Source organism: Primulina huaijiensis, chromosome 7 (assembly GCF_012295235.1).
Source record: "Primulina huaijiensis isolate GDHJ02 chromosome 7, ASM1229523v2, whole genome shotgun sequence".
In the NCBI taxonomy this organism is placed as follows: domain Eukaryota; kingdom Viridiplantae; phylum Streptophyta; class Magnoliopsida; order Lamiales; family Gesneriaceae; genus Primulina; species Primulina huaijiensis.
The window spans coordinates 13453888-13475712 of NC_133312.1; the positions used below are offsets into that span (position 1 = coordinate 13453888).

Consider the following 21825-nt stretch of genomic DNA (forward strand, 5'->3'; position numbering starts at 1 on the left):
TTCTTTCTACTATTTGTATATTCAAGGGCTTTATCTATGCAACTAGCATGGGTATACAGATAAAGATGTGCCAAAATAATAATTTCAAATATTATTAAACTAAAGATAGCTTATACATAGAGTTTAATTGTGAACACTCGGCCAACACTGGGCTCGACGGGCACCTATCTAACAAATTTTCATCCCTAATATGTTTACATATCAAAAGAATATCAAATCTAGTCACCAAAATAAAGAAAACTCTAAACTAGGAAATTCTCGCAACCAGCTCGCGCTCGAGCAGAAATTTATGTCCGTCCTCGCGGAAAGCCTTCGGGAATTTTTTTTCGAAACGTAATGTTCGCGCTCGGGCGGATATTTATGTCCGCCTGGGCGGACTGTCTTCGAAATTTCTTGAAAAGTCTTCACTATTTATCACTTGAATAATGTTCCTTCGGCTCCCGAACTCACTCCCATGCATCAAAACCCTTCGGCTCTTTGCTCCTTGCTCATAAGCCCATGCAATGCTTCTTTGAACCTCTTCAGTCGTCCTCACGTGATTGATACCTCTAGCAACTCTAAAGGGTCCCATGTCTTCCTCAGATCTTGGCCTTCCGTGATCGCATCATCCTCCCCTTCTTGAAAAGGATTTGTCCTCAAATCTTGTTCATCAACTACATGTTCATCAACTACATCAAACAACATAAGATCAGTAACATTAAATGTAGAACTCAAGTTGTACTCACCTGGAAAATCGAGCTTGAAGGCATTGTCATTGATCCTTTCAAGGACCTGAAATGGACCATCACCCCTAGGCAATAACTTCGAACGTCTCTTCTCGGGGAACCTTTCCTTTAGCAAATGCAGCCACCCCCAATCACCCTTTTCAAACACAACCTTTTTCTTCCCCTTGTTGGCCTTCTTTGCGTATTGTTCATTCTTCTTTTCAATATTGGCCTTTACCTTTTCATGCAAACTCCTAACAAATTCAGCCTTCTTCTTGCCATCCATATTTAACCTTTCACTCACATGTAAAGACATCAAATCCAACGGATTTAAAGGATTAAAACCATACACAATCTCAAATGCCGAGTAATTAGCAGTAGAATACATGCTACGATTGTAAGCAAATTCAAGAAATGGTAAACATTCTTCCAAATTCTTTAAATTCTCTTTAAGAATAGCACGCAAAAGTGTTCCTAAAGTTCTGTTAACCACTTTAGTTTGTCCATCTGTCTGAGGATGACACGTGGTAGAAAACAACAATTTTGTGCCATGTTTAGCCCATAATGTTTTCCAAAAATAACTCAAGAACTTAACATCACGATCAGAAATAATAGTCCTAGGCAAGCCATGTAACCTAACGAATTCTCTAAAGAACAAATCTGCAATGTTAGATACATCATCAGTTTTATGACAAGCAAAAAAATGAGCTATTTTAGAAAATCTATCAACAACAACAAATATTGAATCCCTCCCCTTCTTAGTCTTAGGCAACCCCAAAACAAATACCATAGAAATATCGACCCAAGGTTCACTAGGCACAGGAAGTGGTGTATACAATCCATGTGGTTGCGTCCTAGACTTAGCTTGTCTACATGTTATGCACTTTTCACAAACACGCTCTGTGAGGACCCGAACGCTAATTCATTTCTTAATCACTCTTTGGGATTAAATGGATAAATTATATAACTAGATCTATTTGTTTTTTAAAAGGCAAGCCCATCATAACAAGTGTTGAAAATACTACAACAATATATGCTTTCTTTGATTTATTGAACAAAATCAAGTTCAATATCTGCAACATGATTCAAAATACAAAACATGTTTAAAGGAAAGTCATACACTATTGTTCATCAACTACATATTAGAGTTGTACGACTAGTTCTACTTCTAAGTCCGAATCACCACTCTAATCTCGATCTGTCATCTTCTTTTTGACCTTGATCATGTCCCACCTTTTGTCATGCACACATAAAAATACAACAACAGCCGGATAACTCCGGTGAGAAATACATTCTCAGTATAAACAATGTATACATGCATTTCATATAATCATATACAAAAGCATAAAGCTGATATCAATGACATGTATCATAATCTATGTAATATAATCAATACAAATCTATAAATCAAACTCTTTAACTCTTAATCTTTGACTCGACTCTAGGTCAAACTCTTAGCGACTCTTATCTAGTCTAGGGATCCCAGTTGAATAAGAACGTAACAAATCTCCCACCTACTCTCCCCTCGAGGTGGCGGTACGTTCTAATTCCTGGACTTCGGCCTGTTATATAGAAGAATCTACAATAGGGACTGATCTGTCTCTTAAGCACATCGATATAACCCAAACGTCCAGTGACCTGGCACCTCTGCCAATAACTCTGTCACAATATCTGTCTTCTATTCTATGCCTTTCTATAAATCAATAGAACAAGCATAAATATGCAAGGAATTCAACTGTATCAAAACAATAACAAGTAAGTTTGTGGTTTTAGGGAAACTCAAGTTACATCTTACTTAAGTTATCATTCCCGGATTAACATTGACTTATACCTTTCTTTTGTCGCTCTGACGAAGTCGAAGTCTTGAATTCGAAGCTGTCAACACTCAATCTGGCAATGACATTCAAAACATACAATATCACCATTCATATACAAATTAAATCAAGGCTTGCTTTGATCAATACTCAATCTATCTAGTTTTCAACGGCATAACTGCTGACTATCGATGTAATATCCAAGATTGGTGAACTGTATGGTTTAAGATTTCATATGTTTATTGACTACTTGGTCAAGTTTAAGTATAGTGTTGATGTTAAGAATTTCGATCTATGATTCATAGTATTGTTGATAGATGATGTGTAGTTTTATTGTAGCGGCGTTACGATTAAATTCATGATAATTTGTATGTTGAGCCAATTGGTATGAGGCCAATTAGAGTGGTTAGATAAGACATAGAGGTGTAACTTTTAAGTTTTGAGTTTTGTTCAAACCATTGTGGAAGACAAGCCAATAGCGCCCCGAAGTTGTCGTGGGTGTGAGCGCCCAGCACAGTACAAAAAACGTGTTTTGGGTATTTGAAGGCTTATAATTGGTTGAGACACAAATTTTCCCTCATTCTTTTACATTCTTCTCGGTTCTTCAGTTCAAGGGAAAGCTAGGGTTCTCATTTCTTTCTTTTGTCCCTTTGATTCAAGCTTCTAGTTGGGTTATTGAAGTGAAAACAAGATCATTTTGGATTTAAGGAGCTAAGATAATCTTGTGGTTTAGTTATTTTTTGATTGTGGTGTTGAGGGAAATCATGGAATTTATGATTGTGTTGGTTTTATGGGTTTTATGGTATGGTTATTTGATTATTAAGTTGTTGATGGTTTAATACATGGTTTATTGTTGTAGGATTTATACCAAGAGATTAGAATCAAGCTTTCCATTGGTAGTAAGTGGAATTCATTCCTTGTGCTCACATGAAGTATATGTATTGTATTTCAATGGTTTTAACGTGCTATTCCCAGCCACTTGATTCATGTTTTGTATGGATACACTTTGTTGTATATTAGAGGCTGTTATATGTCTCAATTATATAAAAAGGAATGCCAAAGAAATGAGTATTCAAAGTGTTTGTTTTAATGTCCAAAAGAGAGTTCAAATGATTTATTGGATTGATAAATAGATAGTCAGAGGTTGCATGCAATTAGTTGATCAACGACCATAGGCTTATATCCCGACAGAGTAACCGATTTATATCGATTGGATATAGGTACAGAGACAGAGTTACTATTTAGATATCAATCCACCAGAGAAAAGAGAAATACCATCGTTATAGTCATGTTATACTATGTTATTCTATGTTTCAAGAGTTATATGGTATTTAATGATTTCAAAGTCATGTTATAAAGAGTATGATATATATAGATTGTTACGTAAGAGTTCCACTTGCTGAGTTTTATACTCATTCCAGTTATTTTATGTGATGCAGATAAGAGTGACAAGCCGGAACGTTGATTGGAGCCGAGGTCATATGTACAAAAAATGGAAGGAAGAAAGATATTTTGTTAGCATTTTGACATGATCAATACAAAATGATATTTTGTATTTTGATACAACATTTTATTGATCATGTATTTACTTTTGGATGTATATATTGAAAATGTATTTATGTAAAGAGAATTTTTAACTCCTTCTTTTCTTTAAGTAAATTTTAAATTCCGCTGTTATTTCATGAAATCAGTCAACGGCGTTACACTCGATATACAGGTAATGCCAATAATAAGAGATAAATCTTAACAAATCATAGTCATCAACACATATAAGCCATAACTCTCCGAATCTGTACAATATACATCACATGTAATCTGGAAAATGAGAACAATTTCATACGTTGTCCGTTCTTGGATCCGTTTTCGATTCTACGATGTCTAATATCTCAAGAATACAGAATATCAATCAAAGTCAGATTTCACCAACATCTCAATTTCGAACCATGCAGGAAAGGAAGAAAACTTATATCGTTTTGAAGCTCTTGACGAGAGGAGCACGGAATTATGATCGGAGAGAAAATGAGATGGCCGGATCTTGTACAATCACAATTCTACAATCGAAGGACACTTGAGGAGTTAGCTATGGATTCCCTCGGTTTTTCCTTGCTGCTATCTGAAGGACAAGAGAAATTTACATATAAATTTGCATAGTGGAGACAAGTGGCTAATTATTCAATCTGCACGTCGCGCGCATATGCGCGACCATCACCTGCGCATATGCGCGAGACTCTTTGTCTCGGCAATCATGAATTCACGCTCTCGCGCATATGTGCGTCCTCTGCTCGTGCATATGCGCGAGACCTACTGTCTCGGTGCATGTACAAACATCTTTCTCGCGCATATGCGCGCCATGTCTCGCGCATATGCGCGAGGTCTCCTGCCTCGGCATGTGCTACTCACGCATATGCGCGAGACCTTCTGGTCTCACACCACGCAATATCATATGCTTCCCCAAATTGTGTCTCGGAGTGGTCCATCACATAATTTTATCAAATAATTAATCTCGGATTAACAGGATAAAATTCGAGCATTACAATTCTCCCCCTCTAAGATGCGATTTCGTCCCCGAAATCGCATCGCAATCACATTATATAAGATAAGAAGACATAACATAAGCTAAAGAAGAAACTCACATCAGTGAAATAACTCTTGAAATTTCTATCTCATATCTGATTCAGTCTCCCACGTAGCTTCTTCAATGCCATGACGACTCCACTAAATTTTCACAAGCGGAATAGTCTTCGTTCTGAGTTGTTTTTCTTTACGATCAAGAATCTGAATTGGCTTTTCAACATAACTCAGAGTTTCATCGAGTTAGGCCTCATCTGGCTGATGAACATGAGAAGAATCAGGAAGATATTTCCGCAGCATCGATACATGAAAAACATCATGTATTCCAGATAGAGACGGTGGAATAGCAAGTCGATATGCACGATCACCAATCTTCTCAAGAATCTCATACGGACCTATATATCGTGGAGACAACTTCCCTCTCTTTCCAAATCTGACAATGCCTCTGAAAGGAGAAATCTTCAGAAATACTCTGTCTCCTTGTTCAAATTCTAATGGTCGACGTCTAATGTCTGCATATTTGGCCAGTCTATCTTGAGCTGTCTTCATTCTCTTCTAAATCAGCTCTACTTTCTCCGTCATATCTCGAAGAATATCAGGTCCCAATTCAGGTACCTCTGAAACATCATCCCAGTATAGAGGAGATCTGCCCTTCTTGCCATACAACGCTTCAAACGGATTCATCTCTATACTCGTCTGATAGCTGTTGTTGTACGAGAATTAACATAATGGCAAAGAATCTTGCTAACTAGTGCCAAAGTCTAGCACTACAGCTCTAAGCATATCTTCCAATGTCTGGATAGTTCTCTCTGATTGTCCATCTGTCTGATGATGATATGCAGTACTAAACTTTAATTTCGTACCTAGAGCTTCTTGCGAACTGTGCCAAAAGTGTAAAGTAAATCGAGGATCACGATCTGATACAATGGACTTTAGCACACCATGCAATCTCACCACTTCTCTGACATAAATCTCTGCCATCTAATCATGTATGTACGTCATTTGGTAAGGAATAAAACACGCTGATTTGGTCAATCTGTCAATAACGACCCAAATCGCATCACAACCTCGGGAGGATCGTGGTAGCTTCGTCACAAAATCCGTGGAAATGTGATCCCATTTCCATTCTGGAATAGATAAGCTATGCAATAGGCCTCCTGGTTTCTTCTTTTCTGCTTTCACCTGTTGGTAATTCAAACATTTGGATACAAAATCTGCAATATCTGATTTCATCTGTTTCTACCAAAACTGTTTCTTCAGATCATTGTACATCTTTATGCCACCAAGATGAATGCTAAATCGACTACAGTGTGCTTCTGTCAAAATCTGCTGTTTCAAATCTGAAACATCTGGAACAACAAGATGAGTAGTAACATATAACACATCATCACGAACCTGATATTCGGATCGATGCCCTGATCTGACCAGCTCAATCGACTTCTGAATAGTCTGATCGCATTTCTGTGCTTCTTTGATTCTCACCATCAGTTTTGGTTCAACTTGAATAGTATAGAGGCTCAAAGGCTTACAATCTGTCTCAAATACTAACCCAGAAAGACAGCAATCTTCAATCAAATGTGAAACACCAATCGTCGATAAGGATAGAGAACATACCTTTTGACTCAGTGCATCAGCTGCTGCATTTGACTTCCCTGGGTAATATTTGATTTCACAATAAAAATCTTTCAGCAAATAAAGCCATCTTCGTTGCCTCATATTCAGTTCAGACTGTGAAAACAGATACTTCAAGCTCTTGTGATCAGAATAATTCTCAAACTTCTCACCAAATAGATAATGTCTCAAAATTTTCAGAGCAAATACGATGGCAGCCAATTCAAGATCATGAATCGGGTAGCGAGTCTCATGTGGCTTTAACTGTCTTGAGGCATAAGCAATAACATGTCCTCGCTACATCAAAACACAACCTAGTCCCATATGAGAAGCATCACAATAAACAACAAAATCACCAGTACCTGATGGAATAGTCAAAACTGGAGCACTGGTTAATCTCTTCTTCAACTCCAAAAAACTAGATTCACATGCCTCTGACTAAACAAAAGGAGTGTTCTTCTGGGTTAGCTGAGTAATCGGCTCCGCAATACTCAAGAAATCTTTAATGAATCGACGATAACAGCCTGTTAAACCCATAAAACTGCATATCTCTTGCACTGATGTCGGTCTATGCCAATTGATCACAGCCTCAACTTTGCTAGGATCGACAGAAATACCATCTCCAGATAAAATATGTCCCAGAAATACAACTTGCTTCAGCCAAAACTCACATTTCGATAACTTTGCATACGGTTTCTCAGCTCTCAGAGTCTTCAATACAATTCTCAGATGCATAGCATGATCAGTCAGATTCTTTGAATAAATCAGAATATCATCAATAAAGATAATCACAAAATCATCAAGTTATTTCTGAAATATACGGTTAATCAAACCCATAAATACAGCTGGAACATTCGTTAAACCAAATGGCATGACTATAAATTCATAATGGCCATACCTTGTTCTGAAAGCTGTTTTCGATATATCAGAATCTCTGACTCTCAGTTGATGGTATCCAGATCTCAAATCAATCTTGGAATAAATAGAAGAACCCTGCAACTGATCAAATAAATCATCAATACGAGGCAAAGAATATTTAGTCTTTATCGTCGCCTTGTTCAATTGACAATAATCAATGCAGAGTCTCATTGAACCGTCTTTCTTTCTGACAAACAGTATAGGAGCACCCCAAGGTGAAACACTCGGTCTGATGTAACCCTTGGCCAGTAAATCTTCTAGCTAATCTTTCAATTCTTTCAGCTCAATTGGTGCCATTCTGTATGGAGCTTTTGAAATAGGCACTGTACCTGGCATCAGTTCAATGCTGAAGTCTATTTCTCGAATTGGAGGCAGACCTGGAATCTCATCTGGAAAGACGTCAGTAAACTCACATACCACTGGCAAATCTGCCAATGAATGGCTCTATTTCAATACATCTACTGAATACACAAGGAATCCCTCTGCTCTTTTCTGTAATATTGAGTCATAGACAAAACAGATATCAAAGGAATTCGAGCTCTGGAACCCTTAACATAAAATTTCCATTCATCAGCCATGTCTGGTCTGAATCTTACAATTTTCTGGAAACAATCTACGGTAGCTCTGTACTTGGTCAGTATATCAATACCGATAATGCAGTCAAAATCAGACAAACCGAGTACAATACAATCTAACTCTATCTCATGCCCGTCATACTGTAGCATACAATTTCTAACATAATTTACTGAGATAAGACCTCTCCCCAAAGGTGAAGAGATAGATACTACAGCAGATAACGACTCAACAAGCAAAGCATGCATCAATGAAAAGCGCTCAGAGATAAATGTATGGGATGCACCAGTATCAATCAATACATATGCAGGATAACCACAAAGAGAACGGTTACTTGCAACTACATCATCAGGTGCTTCCTGGGCCTGTTCTTCAGTCAATGCAAACACTCTGGCCTGCTGTCTCGGAGGTTGGCTAACAGTCTGGCTTCCTCTGGGCCTTGGCTGTGACTGGGCAGGTGATGGCTGGAAAGAGTGAACAGCAGATGATCGTCTATCAACCTGAGCAACTTATCCAAATGATTCTGCTCCTTGGGATCATTGGGAACCTCGCTAGGGACAGACTTTGGCAAAATGTCCTGGCTGTCTACAGATGTTGCAAATACCAAACACTCCTCGGCATTGCGCTGTGGGATGTCTCCCTCAACATGTTCTGCAATAGACCCCTGTATAACTCTGGCCAGAACCAGTCTGTCGTGAGCCACTAGAACTAGATGAACTACTTTAAGATTTCTTAAATTGTTTCTCTCGGGCTTTCAGATTATCTTTCTTTCCACTGCTGCTACTGCCACTATCAAATCTGGGAGGGGGTTGCTGGAACTGAACTGGAGGTTGTTGCTGTCTCTGTGTTTGAGCAACTTATGAAGTTCCTCGCTGTTTAATTAAACCTGCTTCAGCTCCCTTTGCTCTGTTCAAAGCATCAGCACAGTTATTTGGTCGTCCCGTATTGACCAATGTAAATATATCAGGATTCAGCCCATTGATGAAATGATCAACCACAGCTTCATCATTCTCAGCAACATGAGGAGCAAAACGCAGCAAAGTAGAGAACTTGGCTACGTATTCTTCAATACTCAAAGGACCCTGTCTCAGGTTGGCAAACTCTGCACCTTTGTCCTTTCTGTACGACACTGGAAAAAAATCGTTGATAAAACTCAGCTTTAAAGATTTTCCAAGTAATAGTCGTACCTCGATGCTCCAAAGCTCTTTTGGTTGTAAGCCACCAACTCTTTGCAACCTCATGCAACTGATGCCAAATCAGTCTGACTCTATGCTCATCTGTATAATCAAGCGAATCAAACAGCATCTCAATATCAACAAGCCAACTCTCATAGTCAATAGACGTCTCAGTGCCTTTCAAAGTCGGCAGTTTAAATGACTGAAATCTTTTCAACAGTGTTTCCATGGGTGACGCTGTCACATCCATCGGATTATTGGAAGTACTACCCTGTTCTGTGATTCTTCGAGGAGACATATCTAACTATCAAAAGGATTAGTAATCAAATCTAACAAATCTGTCTCAGTCCTCCTCTGATCGGTAAATGGCAAATAATTGGTAGTAAAATGCACGCAACGATTATAAGCAAACTTAACAAATGACAAACAATCTTCCCAATTCTTTAAGTTCTTTTTAAGAATAGCACGCAAAAGTGTCCTAAAGTTCTATTAACAACTTCAGTTTGTACATCCGTTTGAGGATGACATGTAGTAGAAAACAACAATTTTGTGTGCCCAGTTTAGCCCACAATGTTTTCCAAAAGTAACTCAAAAACTTAACATCACGGTCAGAAAACAATAGTCCTAGGCATGCCATGCAACCTAACGACTTCTCTAAAGAATAAGTCCGCAATGTTAGAAGCATCATCAGTTTTATGACAAGCTATAAAATGTGTCATCTTCGAAAATCTATCAATAACAGCAAATATTGAATCCCTCCCCTTCTTAGTCCTAGGCAACCCCAAAACAAAACCCATACAAATGTCAATCCAAGACTCACTAGGAACAGGAAGTGGTGTATACAATCCATGTGGTTGTGTCCTAGACTTAGCTTGCCTACAAGTTATGCACTTTTCACAAACAAGCTCAACATCACGTTTCATATGTGGCCAACAGAAATGTTCATGCAATGCACTTAAAGTCTTAGTCACACCAAAATGCCCCATTAAACCACCCACATGGCCTCCCTAACAAGTAATTCACGAATGGATGATCTAGGGATGCACAACCTATCTTCTTTAAACAAGAAACCATGACGCAAATAAAATTTGTCATGTGGACCATGCATACATGTTTCAAACACACCTTTAAAATCCTCATCTAGTACATATAATTCTTTCTCATGCTCAAACCCCAAAATTTTTGACTCCAAGGTAGAGAAAAGTATGTACCTTCGTGATAGTGCGTCGGCCACGACATTTTCCTTACCTTGTTTGTACTTGATGATGTAGGAGACATTATGAATGCCACCCACTTGGCATGCCGCTTGTTCAACTTCTGCTGCCCTTTGATATGCTTTAAGGAGTCATGATGCGTATGAATCACAAACTCTCTAGTCCTCAAGTAGTGCTGCCACGTTTGTAGTGTCCTCACAAGTGCGTACAACTCTTTGTCGTACGTAGGATAGTTCAGCGTTGCTCCATTGAGCTTCTCACTAAAGTATGCCACTGGCCGTCCTCCCTGCATCAAAACTCCACCAATTCCTACACCTGAAGCATCACATTCAATAACAAAAGTATTACCAAAATCAGGTAAAACTAGTAAAGGAGCATTAATTAATTTTTGCTTAATAAGATTAAAAGACTTCTCTTGCTCCTCGCCCCAATGGAATGGAACGTTTTTCTTAATCATTACCGTCATAGGCGCGCCAGTGTGATGAAATCTTTTACAAACCTCCTATAGAAGCTTGCAAGACCATGAAAACTTCGGACTTGACCAACAGTAGTAGGCGATGTCCAATATCGAGAAGTCCTTACCTTGTCTTCATCCACTTGAATCCCCTGTGAGCTTACCACAAAAACAAAAAAGAAAAGTTTGTTTATATAAAAATCACATTTCTTTAAGTTAGCATAGAAATTTTCAGCCCTTAGTGTGATTAGCACAAGTCTCAAGTGATAAACATGCTCATCCAAGTTTTTGCTATACACTAGAATATCATCAAAATTAACCACATCAAACTTTCCTATGTGTGCACGCAAAACATGATTCATTAACCTCATAAAAATGCTAGGAGCGTTAGTTAAGCAAAAAGGCAAGACCATCCACTCATATAACACGTATTTTGTTTTAAAATCAGTTTTCCACTCATCACCTTCTCTCATTCTAATTTGGTGATAACTACTCTTCAAGTCAATTTTATTAAAGACACATGCACCATGCAATTCATCTAACATATCATCTAGTCTAGGTATGGGATGCCTATACTTAATTGTTATGTTATTGATTGCTCTACAATCTACACACATAAGCCATAAGCCATCTTTCTTAGGAACTAGTAAAACAGGTACATCACAAGATGACATGGACTCACACACAAAACCCCTATCTAACAACTCACTTACCTGCCGTTGAAGCTCCTTAGTCTCCTCCGAATTGCTCCTATAAGCTGGACGATTTGGCAATGCACTCCCGGGTACAAAATCAATTTGGTGCTCAATCCCCCTCAATGGTGGTAGTCCTTGAGGTAGCTCCTCCGGAAATATATCATCAAATTCCTGCAAAAGTGAGTGCTCGGAAGGGACCTGGCTATAACACTTATGTTATGGAGGATCTCCTTATAAACAATCAACACAAGTGGTTCATGTGTGTGCTTCAATTGCTTCAACTCACTCTTTTGGACCATATATGTTTTTTTCTTGGCCTCTTTCCTCTCATTTTCTTTCCTCTCATTTTATTTTGTATTGCTATCTAACTCTTTTTATCACTCTTTTTTTCAGCCATTTCATTTTTATTCTCAAAGGCCATCTCACTTTTTAGTTCACAATTGCCTCATCTCTTTTCTTTTTTTTTTCAAGTGGTCCTCCAACACTTGCTTTGGGGACAAAGGAAGTAATACAATGGTTTCCTTATTCAAAACAAATGAGTACCTATTCTTGAACCCATCATGTGTCACCCGCCTATCATAATGCCACGGCCTACTCAACAAGATATGACAAGCATGCATTGGTACCACATCACACAAGACCTCATCCACATACTTCCCAATAGAAAAAGGCACTAGCACTTGTTTTGTAACCTTCACTTCCGCACAATCATTCAACCATTGAAGCTTATATGGTTGAGGATGCTTTAATGTAGGTAAACCCAATTTCTCCACCATCTCAACACTAACCACATTAGTACAACTCCTCCCATCTGTGATTAGATTGCAAACTTTTTGATTTACAAAACACCTAGTATTGAACAAGTTCTCTCTTTGGTTGGTCTCCTCCTCCTTGACTTGGGCACTCATGATTCGCCTAATTACTAGTGCTTCACCTACAATCGCCTCATATCCCTCATCAGAATCCTCTAAAGCAGGCATCTCATCATCATCACCCTCACTATGAGATTCATACTCACCATAGTCATTTAAAATCATTACCCTTTCATTAGGACATTCACTAGAAATATGACAAAACCCTTGACACCTAAAACATTTAACATCTCTAGATCGATTAAGAGGAGTTTCAGACCTACCTTGCACTCCTTGTTTAGGCGCCTCTTGTTTGGTTTCAATCTTGGGCTTGGTCACCACCTTATTCTCCTCACGTTTCACCACATTTGATCGCCACGAAGATGATGAACCCCCAGTTTGATTGGTGTGGCCAACTCCTCGCCTCTTGAGTTGCTGCTCCACTTTTATTGCCATTTGCACCATCTCGTCTTTATCCAAGTAGTGCCGAAGCTCCACTTGATCTTGAATTTCCCTGTTCAAACCACAAAGAGAACGGGCCTTTTTTGCCTCACTATCCTCCTCTATATTTGCCCAAATCATGACTACTTCCATCTCCTTATAGCAGTCCTCAACATACTTTGCCCTTTGCCTCAAAGTTTGTAGCCTCTTAAACATCTCCCTATAATAGTGATTGGGCACAAACCTCTTCCTCATGACCTTTTTCATCTCATCCCAAGTTTCAACGGGTCTCTCATTATACCTCCTCCTAGTGGTCACTAGTTGATCCCACCAAATGAGAGCATAGTGTAGAAATTCAACCACCGCCAACCTAACTTTTTTTTGTTCGGAGTAGTGGTGACATTCAAACACAAACACTACCCTCTTTTCCAATTCTAAGTATGTCTCCGGGTCAGATTTCACATGGAATGATGGAATTCTCATCTTAATACTACCCATATTACCATCTTCCCTATGCCCATCATTGTATCTACCCCGCTCGGCTTCTCCTTTTCCTCTCCCAAATCCTCTACCTCTTCCATTCCTACCCCAATTCTCATTTTGGCTCTCTTCGTCTCCTCCCAATTCATATTCCTCCTCTTCTCTTCCTCTACCCACATCTTTAGGCATTGACTTACTTCCACTAGTACTAACTTCAATTTTATCCAACCTCTCATGTAAGGGCTCCAATTCGGCCACATCATCCTTCTAAAATGCAGAATAATGCCTCCATCTGAACCTTAGACAAACCTTGGTTCGAATTATCTCCTACCTCCCTCTCCATTTAATTTCAGATTTGTACCTACAAGAAAACGTTAGTAGAAAACAAAATATTACTCAACCAAATTCTCACGGTCACTTCAAAGAAAATTCGCTCGTCACTCCTCCTATATATATTTTTTTTCTCACAACAAATACTCATTGTTCACTCCAAAGAAAATTCACTTGCACTCAAGTATTTTCACTCAAATTCGAGAGTTCCCTCAAGGTGCTCAAACTTTGTATTTGTGTATAACAAACAATCAAGTTCAACTTGTCAACAATTGTGATCGACTCACTTGGACTGCATCGACAAGCAATTTGAATATATATAAAAAAAATTTCTTTTTTTTTTTACTGTGAGAGGCAATTTAATATGGCTCTCTATAGGAAATAGAACAAGGAACAAAAAGAAATAATGGTGAATTTTCGGATTTTTTGGTACTTTTTTTCCTGAGTACTTACTTGAAAATCTCAACAAAAAAAAAGATCACCAAATTTTTTTTCAGAACTGACGAAGAACGATAGAACAAAAAGCAGATCTGAAAACAAACGAAGAAATAACAAAGATCTGAGAATTTAAGAACAATATAAACTTACTTGAATTCAATGAACCTAAGCTCTGATAACAAATGAGATGAATCCTCGTACGAATGAAACACGATTAAATATGAATCGCGCCCTCAATTCGATAACGAAAAAGGATTGTTTGTTATTGTCCCGATCTTTTGAAACAAGTGTGTGCGTGATTTTCACCTCTAAACTATAATAAGTTTAGCAACAAATAATCACAATGAAACAATCGAAAACTCGAACGAACATTCAAAGAACAAGCCTATGACAATCAGCACAAGAACGATCGACAAACGCCACATAGTTAAAAACTTTGATAAGTTTGCTTTGAGGAACAAAGCAAGGCTTTGAATTTTTTTGAGAAAAAACTCTAAAACTTTGATAAAATATTAATAATAATCTGAATAATGTGTCAAATTTCGTCCAAATATTTGTTAATAATTAAGAGATATCACAAATCTAGTTACCAAAAGAAATAAAACTCTAAAGAAGGAAAAATCTGCACCAAATCTGCAAAGGGACACGGACCCTGTGTACATGTCCGAAATGGAGTTCGTGTAGGCACTGGAATTCTCGATCTTGACTGTCATGGACGCGGACCCTGTGTACAGGTCCGTGCTTGGGTCCATGTAGGCTCTTATTTCTTCATTCTCGAGTGTAATGGACACGGACCCCGTGTACAGGTCTGTGATCGGGTCCGTGTAGCCTCGGTCGTTCAAAAGATGCTTGAATAATGTTCCTTTGGCCCCTACATGTACTCCCATGCATCATGAAGCCTTCCGCACTCTGCACCTCGCCTGTAAGTCCTTCTCCTTTGCTCATAAGCCCCCCATGCAATGATTTCTTGAACCTCTTCAGTCGCCCCCTTGTGATTGGTCCCTCCTGCAACTCTAAAGGATCCCATGCTTTCCTTGGAGCTTGACCATCCGTGTTCGCATCACTTGGAACATTTGATATGAATCCACGTACGTAAGAATAGCCAACAAGATTAATTTAGAATTGCGTCATCAATTCAATAATGAACAAAGAATCATTGTTGTTGTTCCGAACTTTTGAATCAAATATTACGTGATATTCACCTCTAAACTATGAAAAAGCTTAGCAACAAATAATCATAAGAAAACAATCGACACTCGGACGAAACTTCGAAGAACTCGTCTTCGACAATCCGCGTAAGAACGATCGACAAATGCAACAAAGTATAAACTTTGATAAGATTGATTTTGAACAAAGCAAAAGCTTCTATTGTTTGAAAGAAAACTCAAGAACAATTGTATAAACTAAATAATAATCAATAATGTGTAAAGTGTGTAAACATTCGTCCAAATATTTATTAAAAATTCAAAAGATATCAAAAGATAAAATACCAAATTATCTAGTGCTAAAAATAAGGAAATTATATATATTTTCCGCAGGCGGCGCGCTGGGGCGGTGAAGCTTGACCACCCTAGCGTGAGGCGTTCTGGAATCCTGCACTTTAGACAAAATTTTTGGCGCTGGGGCGGTGAAGTTTGGGTGCCTTAGCGTGGAGCTCGCGCTGTGGCAGTAATGTTTGGCTGCCCTAGCGTGGAAGCTTCTGGTCCGGAGTCATTTTCTTCATACTTTAGCACTTTAACCTCATTCCACTTACTCCCAAACTTGCTCCCGTGAATCACGAACCCCTCGGGACTTGGCTCCTTGCTTGCAAGCTCTACTTGATTGCTCATGAGCCCTTGCAATGTTTCTTTGAATCTCTTCAGTCGTCCCCTCGTGATTGTCCCCTCCGACAACTCTAAAGGACCCCATGCCTTCTTTGGAACTTAGCCTACCATGTTTGCATCATCTTCCCCTTCTTGAAAAGAACTTGTACTCTAATCTTGTTCATCATCTACATCGCACAACGAAAGATCACTAACATTAAAAGTAGAACTCACGTTATACTCAACTGGTAGATCGAGTTTGTAGGCGTTGTCATTGATCCTTTCAAGGACTTGAAATGGTCCATCACCCCTAGGTAGCAGCTTTGAACTTATTTTCTCGGGGAACCTTTCCTTCCGCAAGTGTAGCCATATCCAATCACCCTTCTCAAATACCACCTTATTCTTCCCCTTGTTGGCTTGCTTAGCATATTGCTCATTTTTCTTCTCAATGTTGGCCTTGGCCTTCTCATGCAAACCCCTAACAAATTCAGCCTTTTTGCCATCCATTTTTAACCTTTCACTCACAGGTAAAGACATCAAATCCAACGGAGTCAAAACATTAAAACCATACACAATTTCAAATGGAGAATAATTTGTAGTAGAATACATGCTACGATTATAAGCAAACTTAGCAAATGGTAAACAATCTTCTCAATTCTTTAAGTTCTTCTTAACTATAGCACGCAAAACTGTTCATAAAGTTCTATTAACAACCTCAGTTTGTCCATTCGTTTGAGGATGACAAGTAGTAGAAAACAACAATTTTGTGCCAAGTTTAGCCCATAACGTTTTCCAGAAATAACTTAAAAACTTAACATCACGATCTGAAACAATAGTCCTAGGCATGCCATACAACCTAACGACTTTTCTAAAGAACAAATCCGCAATGTTAGAAGTATAATCAGTTTTGTGACAAGCAATAAAATGTGGCATTTTCGAAAATCTATCCACGACAACAAATATAGAATCCATCCCCTTCTTTGTCCTAGGCAACCCCAAAACAAAATCCATAGAAATATCAACCCAAGGTTCACTAGGGACTGGAAGTGGTGTATACAATCCATGTGGTTGTGTTCTAGACTTTGCTTGCCTACAAGTAATGCACTTATCACACACTCTTTCAATGTCACGCTTCATATGTTGCCAGTAGAAATGTTCATGCAAAGAATTCAAAGTTTTTGCCACACCAAAGTGTCCCATCAAACCACCCCCATGTGCCTCCCTAACAAGTAATTCACAAATAGATGATTTAAGGATGCACAACCTATCTTCTCTAAACAAGAACCCATTATGCAAATAGAATTTTTCATGTGGACCATACATATATGTTTCAAACACATCCTTAAAATCCTCATCTATCACGTACCACTCCTTGAAATGCTCAAATCCCAAAATTTTAGAATTTAAAGTAGAGATTAGTATGTACCTTCGTGATAACGCGTTGGCCACTACGTTTTCCTTACCTTGCTTATATTTGATCATGTAGGGGAATGTCTCCACAAATGCCACCCACTTGACATGTCTCTTGTTCAACTTCTGCTGCCCCTTAAGATGCTTTAAGGATTCATGATCCGTATGAATCACAAATTCCCTAGGTCTCAAGTAGTGATGCCATTTTTCAAGCGTCCTCACAAGTGCGTACAACTCCTTGTCATACGTCGGATAGTTCAACACTACTCCATTAAGCTTCACACTAAAGTACGCCACTGACCGTCCTCATTGCATCAACACTCCACCAATACCTACACCTGAAGCATCACATTCATTTTCAAACATATTAGCAAAGTCAGGAAAACAAGTAAAGGAGCATTTATTATTTTTTTCTTAATAGTATTAAAGGAATTATCTTGCTCCTCGCCCCAATGGAGTGGAACGTTCTTCATTATTACCGCCATCATCGGTGATGCTAGTGTGCTAAAATCCTTTACAAACCTCCTATAGAAGCTTGCAAGACCATGGAAACTTTGGACTTGACCGATAGTAGTAGGCGTTGGCCAACCTCGAATAGCACTTACTTTGTCTTCATCCACTTGTATGCCCTGTGATCTTACCACGAAACCAAGGAACACAAATTTGCTAGTACAAAAATCGCATTTCTTAAAAGTAGCTTACAAATTTTCAGCCCTTAGTTTGATTAGCACAATTCTCAAGTGATCAACATGCTCTTCTAGATTTTTGCTATATACATAGATATCATCAAAATAAACAAAAAAAAAAATTCCCAATGTAAGCACGCAAGACATGATTCATCAACCTCATAAATGTACTAGGAGAGTTAGTTAAGCTAAAAGGTATGACCATCAACTCATATAACCCGTATTTGGTTTTGAAAGCAGTTTTCCACTCATCACCTTTCCTCATTCTAATTTGGTGATAACCACTCTTCAAATCAATTTTGATGAAAATACATGCACCATGAAACTCATCTAACATATCATCTAGTGTAGGTATGGGATGTCTATACTTAGTGGTTATGTTATTGATTGCACTACAATCCACACACATACGCCATGAGCCATCTTTCTTAGGAACTAATAAAACATGAACAACACAAGGAGACATGGACTCACGCACAAAACCCCTATCTAACAACTCACTTACCTGCCATTGAAGATCCTTAATCTCCTCCGGATTGTTTCTATAAGCTGGACGATTTGGTAATGCACTCCCGAGCACAAAGTCAATTTGATGCTGAATCCCTTTCAATGGTGGTAGTCCTTGAGGTAGCACCTCTGGAAATATATCCTCAAACTCCTACAAAAGTGAAACAACAATGCTCGGAAGGGATCCGGCTATATCACTTGTGTTTAGGAGAATCTCCATGTAAAGATTCAACACAAGTGGTTCATGAGTGTGTATCAATTGTTTCAAGCCACTTTTTTGGGCCATATACGTTTTTTTCTTGGTCTTTTTCCTCTCGTTTTGTTCCTCTCCTTTTTTATCTCTATGGTCATCTCACTCTTTTGTTCACTCATTTTTTCAACCATATATTTTTCTTTAATGTCTGAGGCCACCTCACTTTTCTTTTCACTCTTTCTTTCGGCCTCATCTCTTTTTTTTCTTTTCTCGTTGGTCCTCCATTATTTGCTTTGGGGACAAAGGAAGTAAAACAATGGGTTCTTTTTTGATAACAAAAGAATAACTATTGTTAAACCCATCATGTGTCACTCGCCTATCATACTGCCACGATCTACCCAGCAAGATATGACAAGCATGCATTGGGACAACATCACACAATACCTCATCAATATACTTTCCAATCAAAAAGGAAACTAAAACTTGCTTATTCACTTTCACTTCAGCACAGTCATTCAGCCATTGTAACCTATATGGTTGAGGATGTTTTAAGGTAGGCAAGCTCAACTGTTCCACCATCTCACAACTAGCCACATTGGTACAAATCCCCCCATCTATAATAAGGTTGCAAACCTTGCCGTTGACAAAACATCTAATATGGAAAAAGTTCTCCCTTTAGTTAGTCTCCCATTCCTTTACTTGGACGCTCATAATGCGCATAGTCACTAATGCCTCACCTACAACTGCCCCATATCTCTCTTCAGGATCCTCTAATGCAGGCATCTCATCTTCATCCTCTCCACCATCTCCCTCACTATGAGATTCATAATCCCTATAGGTATTCAATTCCATCACTCTTTTATTGGGACATTGGCTAGCAACATGGCCAACTCCTTGACACCTAAAACATTTGATATCTCTAGAACGATTAAGAGGAGTTTCAGATTTACCTTGCACTCCTTGTCTAGGTGCTTCTTGCTTGGTTTCAAATTTTGGTTTGGTCACCAATTTTCCTTCTTCTCGTTTACCAACGCTGGAACGCCAAGAGGTTGATGCATTCCCCACTTGAGTGGTGCGGCCAACTCCTCTCCACTTGAGTTGTTGCTCCTAGTTTGTAACCTCTTATACATTTCCCTATAGTAGTGATTTGGTAAAAACCTCTTCCTCATTGCGCTTTTCACTCAGCCAATTTTCTAAAGGTCTCTCATTGCATCTCCCTTGGTGGTCACTAATTGATCCCACCAAATAAGTGCATAATCTACAAACTCAATGTTAGAGTAGGTGCACATCGAGCCAAGTGTTGGCTGAGTGTTCACAATGAAACTCTATGTATAAACAGTCTTTATTTTAATAATATTTGAAATTATTGTTTTGGCACTTCTTAATCTGTATATCCATGCTAGTTGCATAGATAATGTAACGCTCTGACCCGTTTTAGTAAAATTACAGCGGAAATAAAGATTTTTCTCGAAGGGAGGAAGGAAGGATTCAAAATACATTTTCAATATATAACCAAAAGTATAAACACATGATCAATAAAATGATACAACAAAATACAAAATGTCATTTTGATCATGTATATCAAAATATCTTTCTTCCTTCCATCTTTCATACATATGACCCCGGCTCCAATCAACGTCCCGGCCCGTCACTCTTATCTGCATCACATGAATAACTGAAATGAGCATGAAACTCAGCAAGTGGAACTCTTACATAGCAATGTACATATACCATACTCTGTAAAACGTGGCTTTGAAAACATTAAAATACCATCAACTCTGAAACACGAATATCATAGAATGAATAACAATAACGATGGTATTTCTCTTTTCTCTGTTGGATTGATATCTATATAGTATCTCTGTCTCTGTGCCTCTATCCCATCGATATGAATCGATAACTCTGAGGGATATAAGCCTATGGTCGTTGATCAACTTATTGCATGCAATCTCTGACTATGTATCTATCAATCCAATAAAACATTTGAATTCTCTCTTTGGCATTAAAACAAACACTTTGAAGACTATCTTTTCTCTTGTATTCCCTTTGACATGGTTGAGACATAAAATGCCTCTAATATACAACAAGGTGTATTAATACATAGCATGAATCAAATGGAAGGGAATAACACTTTAAAACCATTGAAACACAATACATATATTATCATGTGAGCACAAGAAATGAAATTCCACTTACAACACTTGGAACCTTGAATCTACTCTCTTGGTACACAACCTACAACAATAAACCGTAAACTTCACCATCAACATCTCAAAAATCATAAACCCATACCATAAACTTCATAAAGCTAACACACTCTAAATACCCAAGACTTCTCCCAACACCATAAACAAAGAAATAATCAAAGCCACAAGTTTACCTTAACTCCTTGAACTCAAAATAACCTTGTTCTCTCTTCAATAATCCAACAAGAAGCTTGAATCTAAGAAATAAAAGAAAGAAAATGGAACCCAAGCTTCCCTTGAGCTGAAGAAATCGAGAATGAGGAGAGAAATGAGGGAAAAGTGAACCAACTCATGTATTTAAGCACTTAAATCCAAAAAAACGACTTTACTGTTCACGGACCGCGGGTGCGCTATGCCTTCAGCACCTCATCCAAAAATCTGAAACAGTAGACCGCGGGTGCGCTACATTTTGGAGTGCGGGTGCACTCTGGTCACCGCGGGTGCACTGAACAATAGAGTGCAGCTGCACTCTGGTTACTCTGCGCACAGCTTCTCCAAAGATTGCCTCTGAAACGCCTCTTCCCTTCATTATTTGGAAAAATGGTAAACTAAAAAGTTGTAGCTCTATGTCTTTTCTTGAACCTCTCCAAATATCAGATCATTTGAAGTTCGGAGTAAAACGGTATGCTAAATCTCTCAAGATGTGTCACTGGAGGAACGTCGAAACACACGACACACTTCAGGGCACTTTTGGCTTACCTTCCACAATGAT

General features: G+C 38.5%; 1 protein-coding gene across 1 annotated transcript; it reads right to left on the reverse strand.

Annotated features, from left to right (window-relative positions):
* Nucleotides 1-653: 653 nt before the first annotated feature.
* On the reverse strand, nucleotides 654-20036 carry LOC140981618 (uncharacterized). Its single transcript, XM_073448042.1, has 11 exons — nucleotides 19873-20036; nucleotides 19605-19768; nucleotides 19312-19481; nucleotides 18673-18825; nucleotides 13609-13768; nucleotides 10780-10895; nucleotides 9379-9670; nucleotides 9078-9320; nucleotides 8611-8842; nucleotides 772-958; nucleotides 654-668 (listed from the first exon to the last, which is right to left on the reverse strand). The coding sequence occupies exons 1-11, from the start codon at nucleotides 20034-20036 to the stop codon at nucleotides 654-656; spliced, it is 1896 nt and encodes a 631-aa protein (XP_073304143.1).
* Nucleotides 20037-21825: the final 1789 nt, after the last annotated feature.

Excerpts from the sequence above, each read along its gene's own strand:
- LOC140981618 (XM_073448042.1), bottom strand. The coding sequence starts at position 20,036 with ATGAGGAAGAGGTTTTTACCAAATCACTACTATAGGGAAATGTATAAG. Across the intron at positions 18,826-19,311 it reads TTGGAAAGTATATTGATGAG|GAGTTTGAGGATATATTTCC; the intron begins GTATTGTGTGAT and ends TCACTTTTGTAG. Across the intron at positions 13,769-18,672 it reads TTAAGGATCTTCAATGGCAG|AAGGATGATGTGGCCGAATT; the intron begins GTAAGTGAGTTG and ends TCTGCATTTTAG.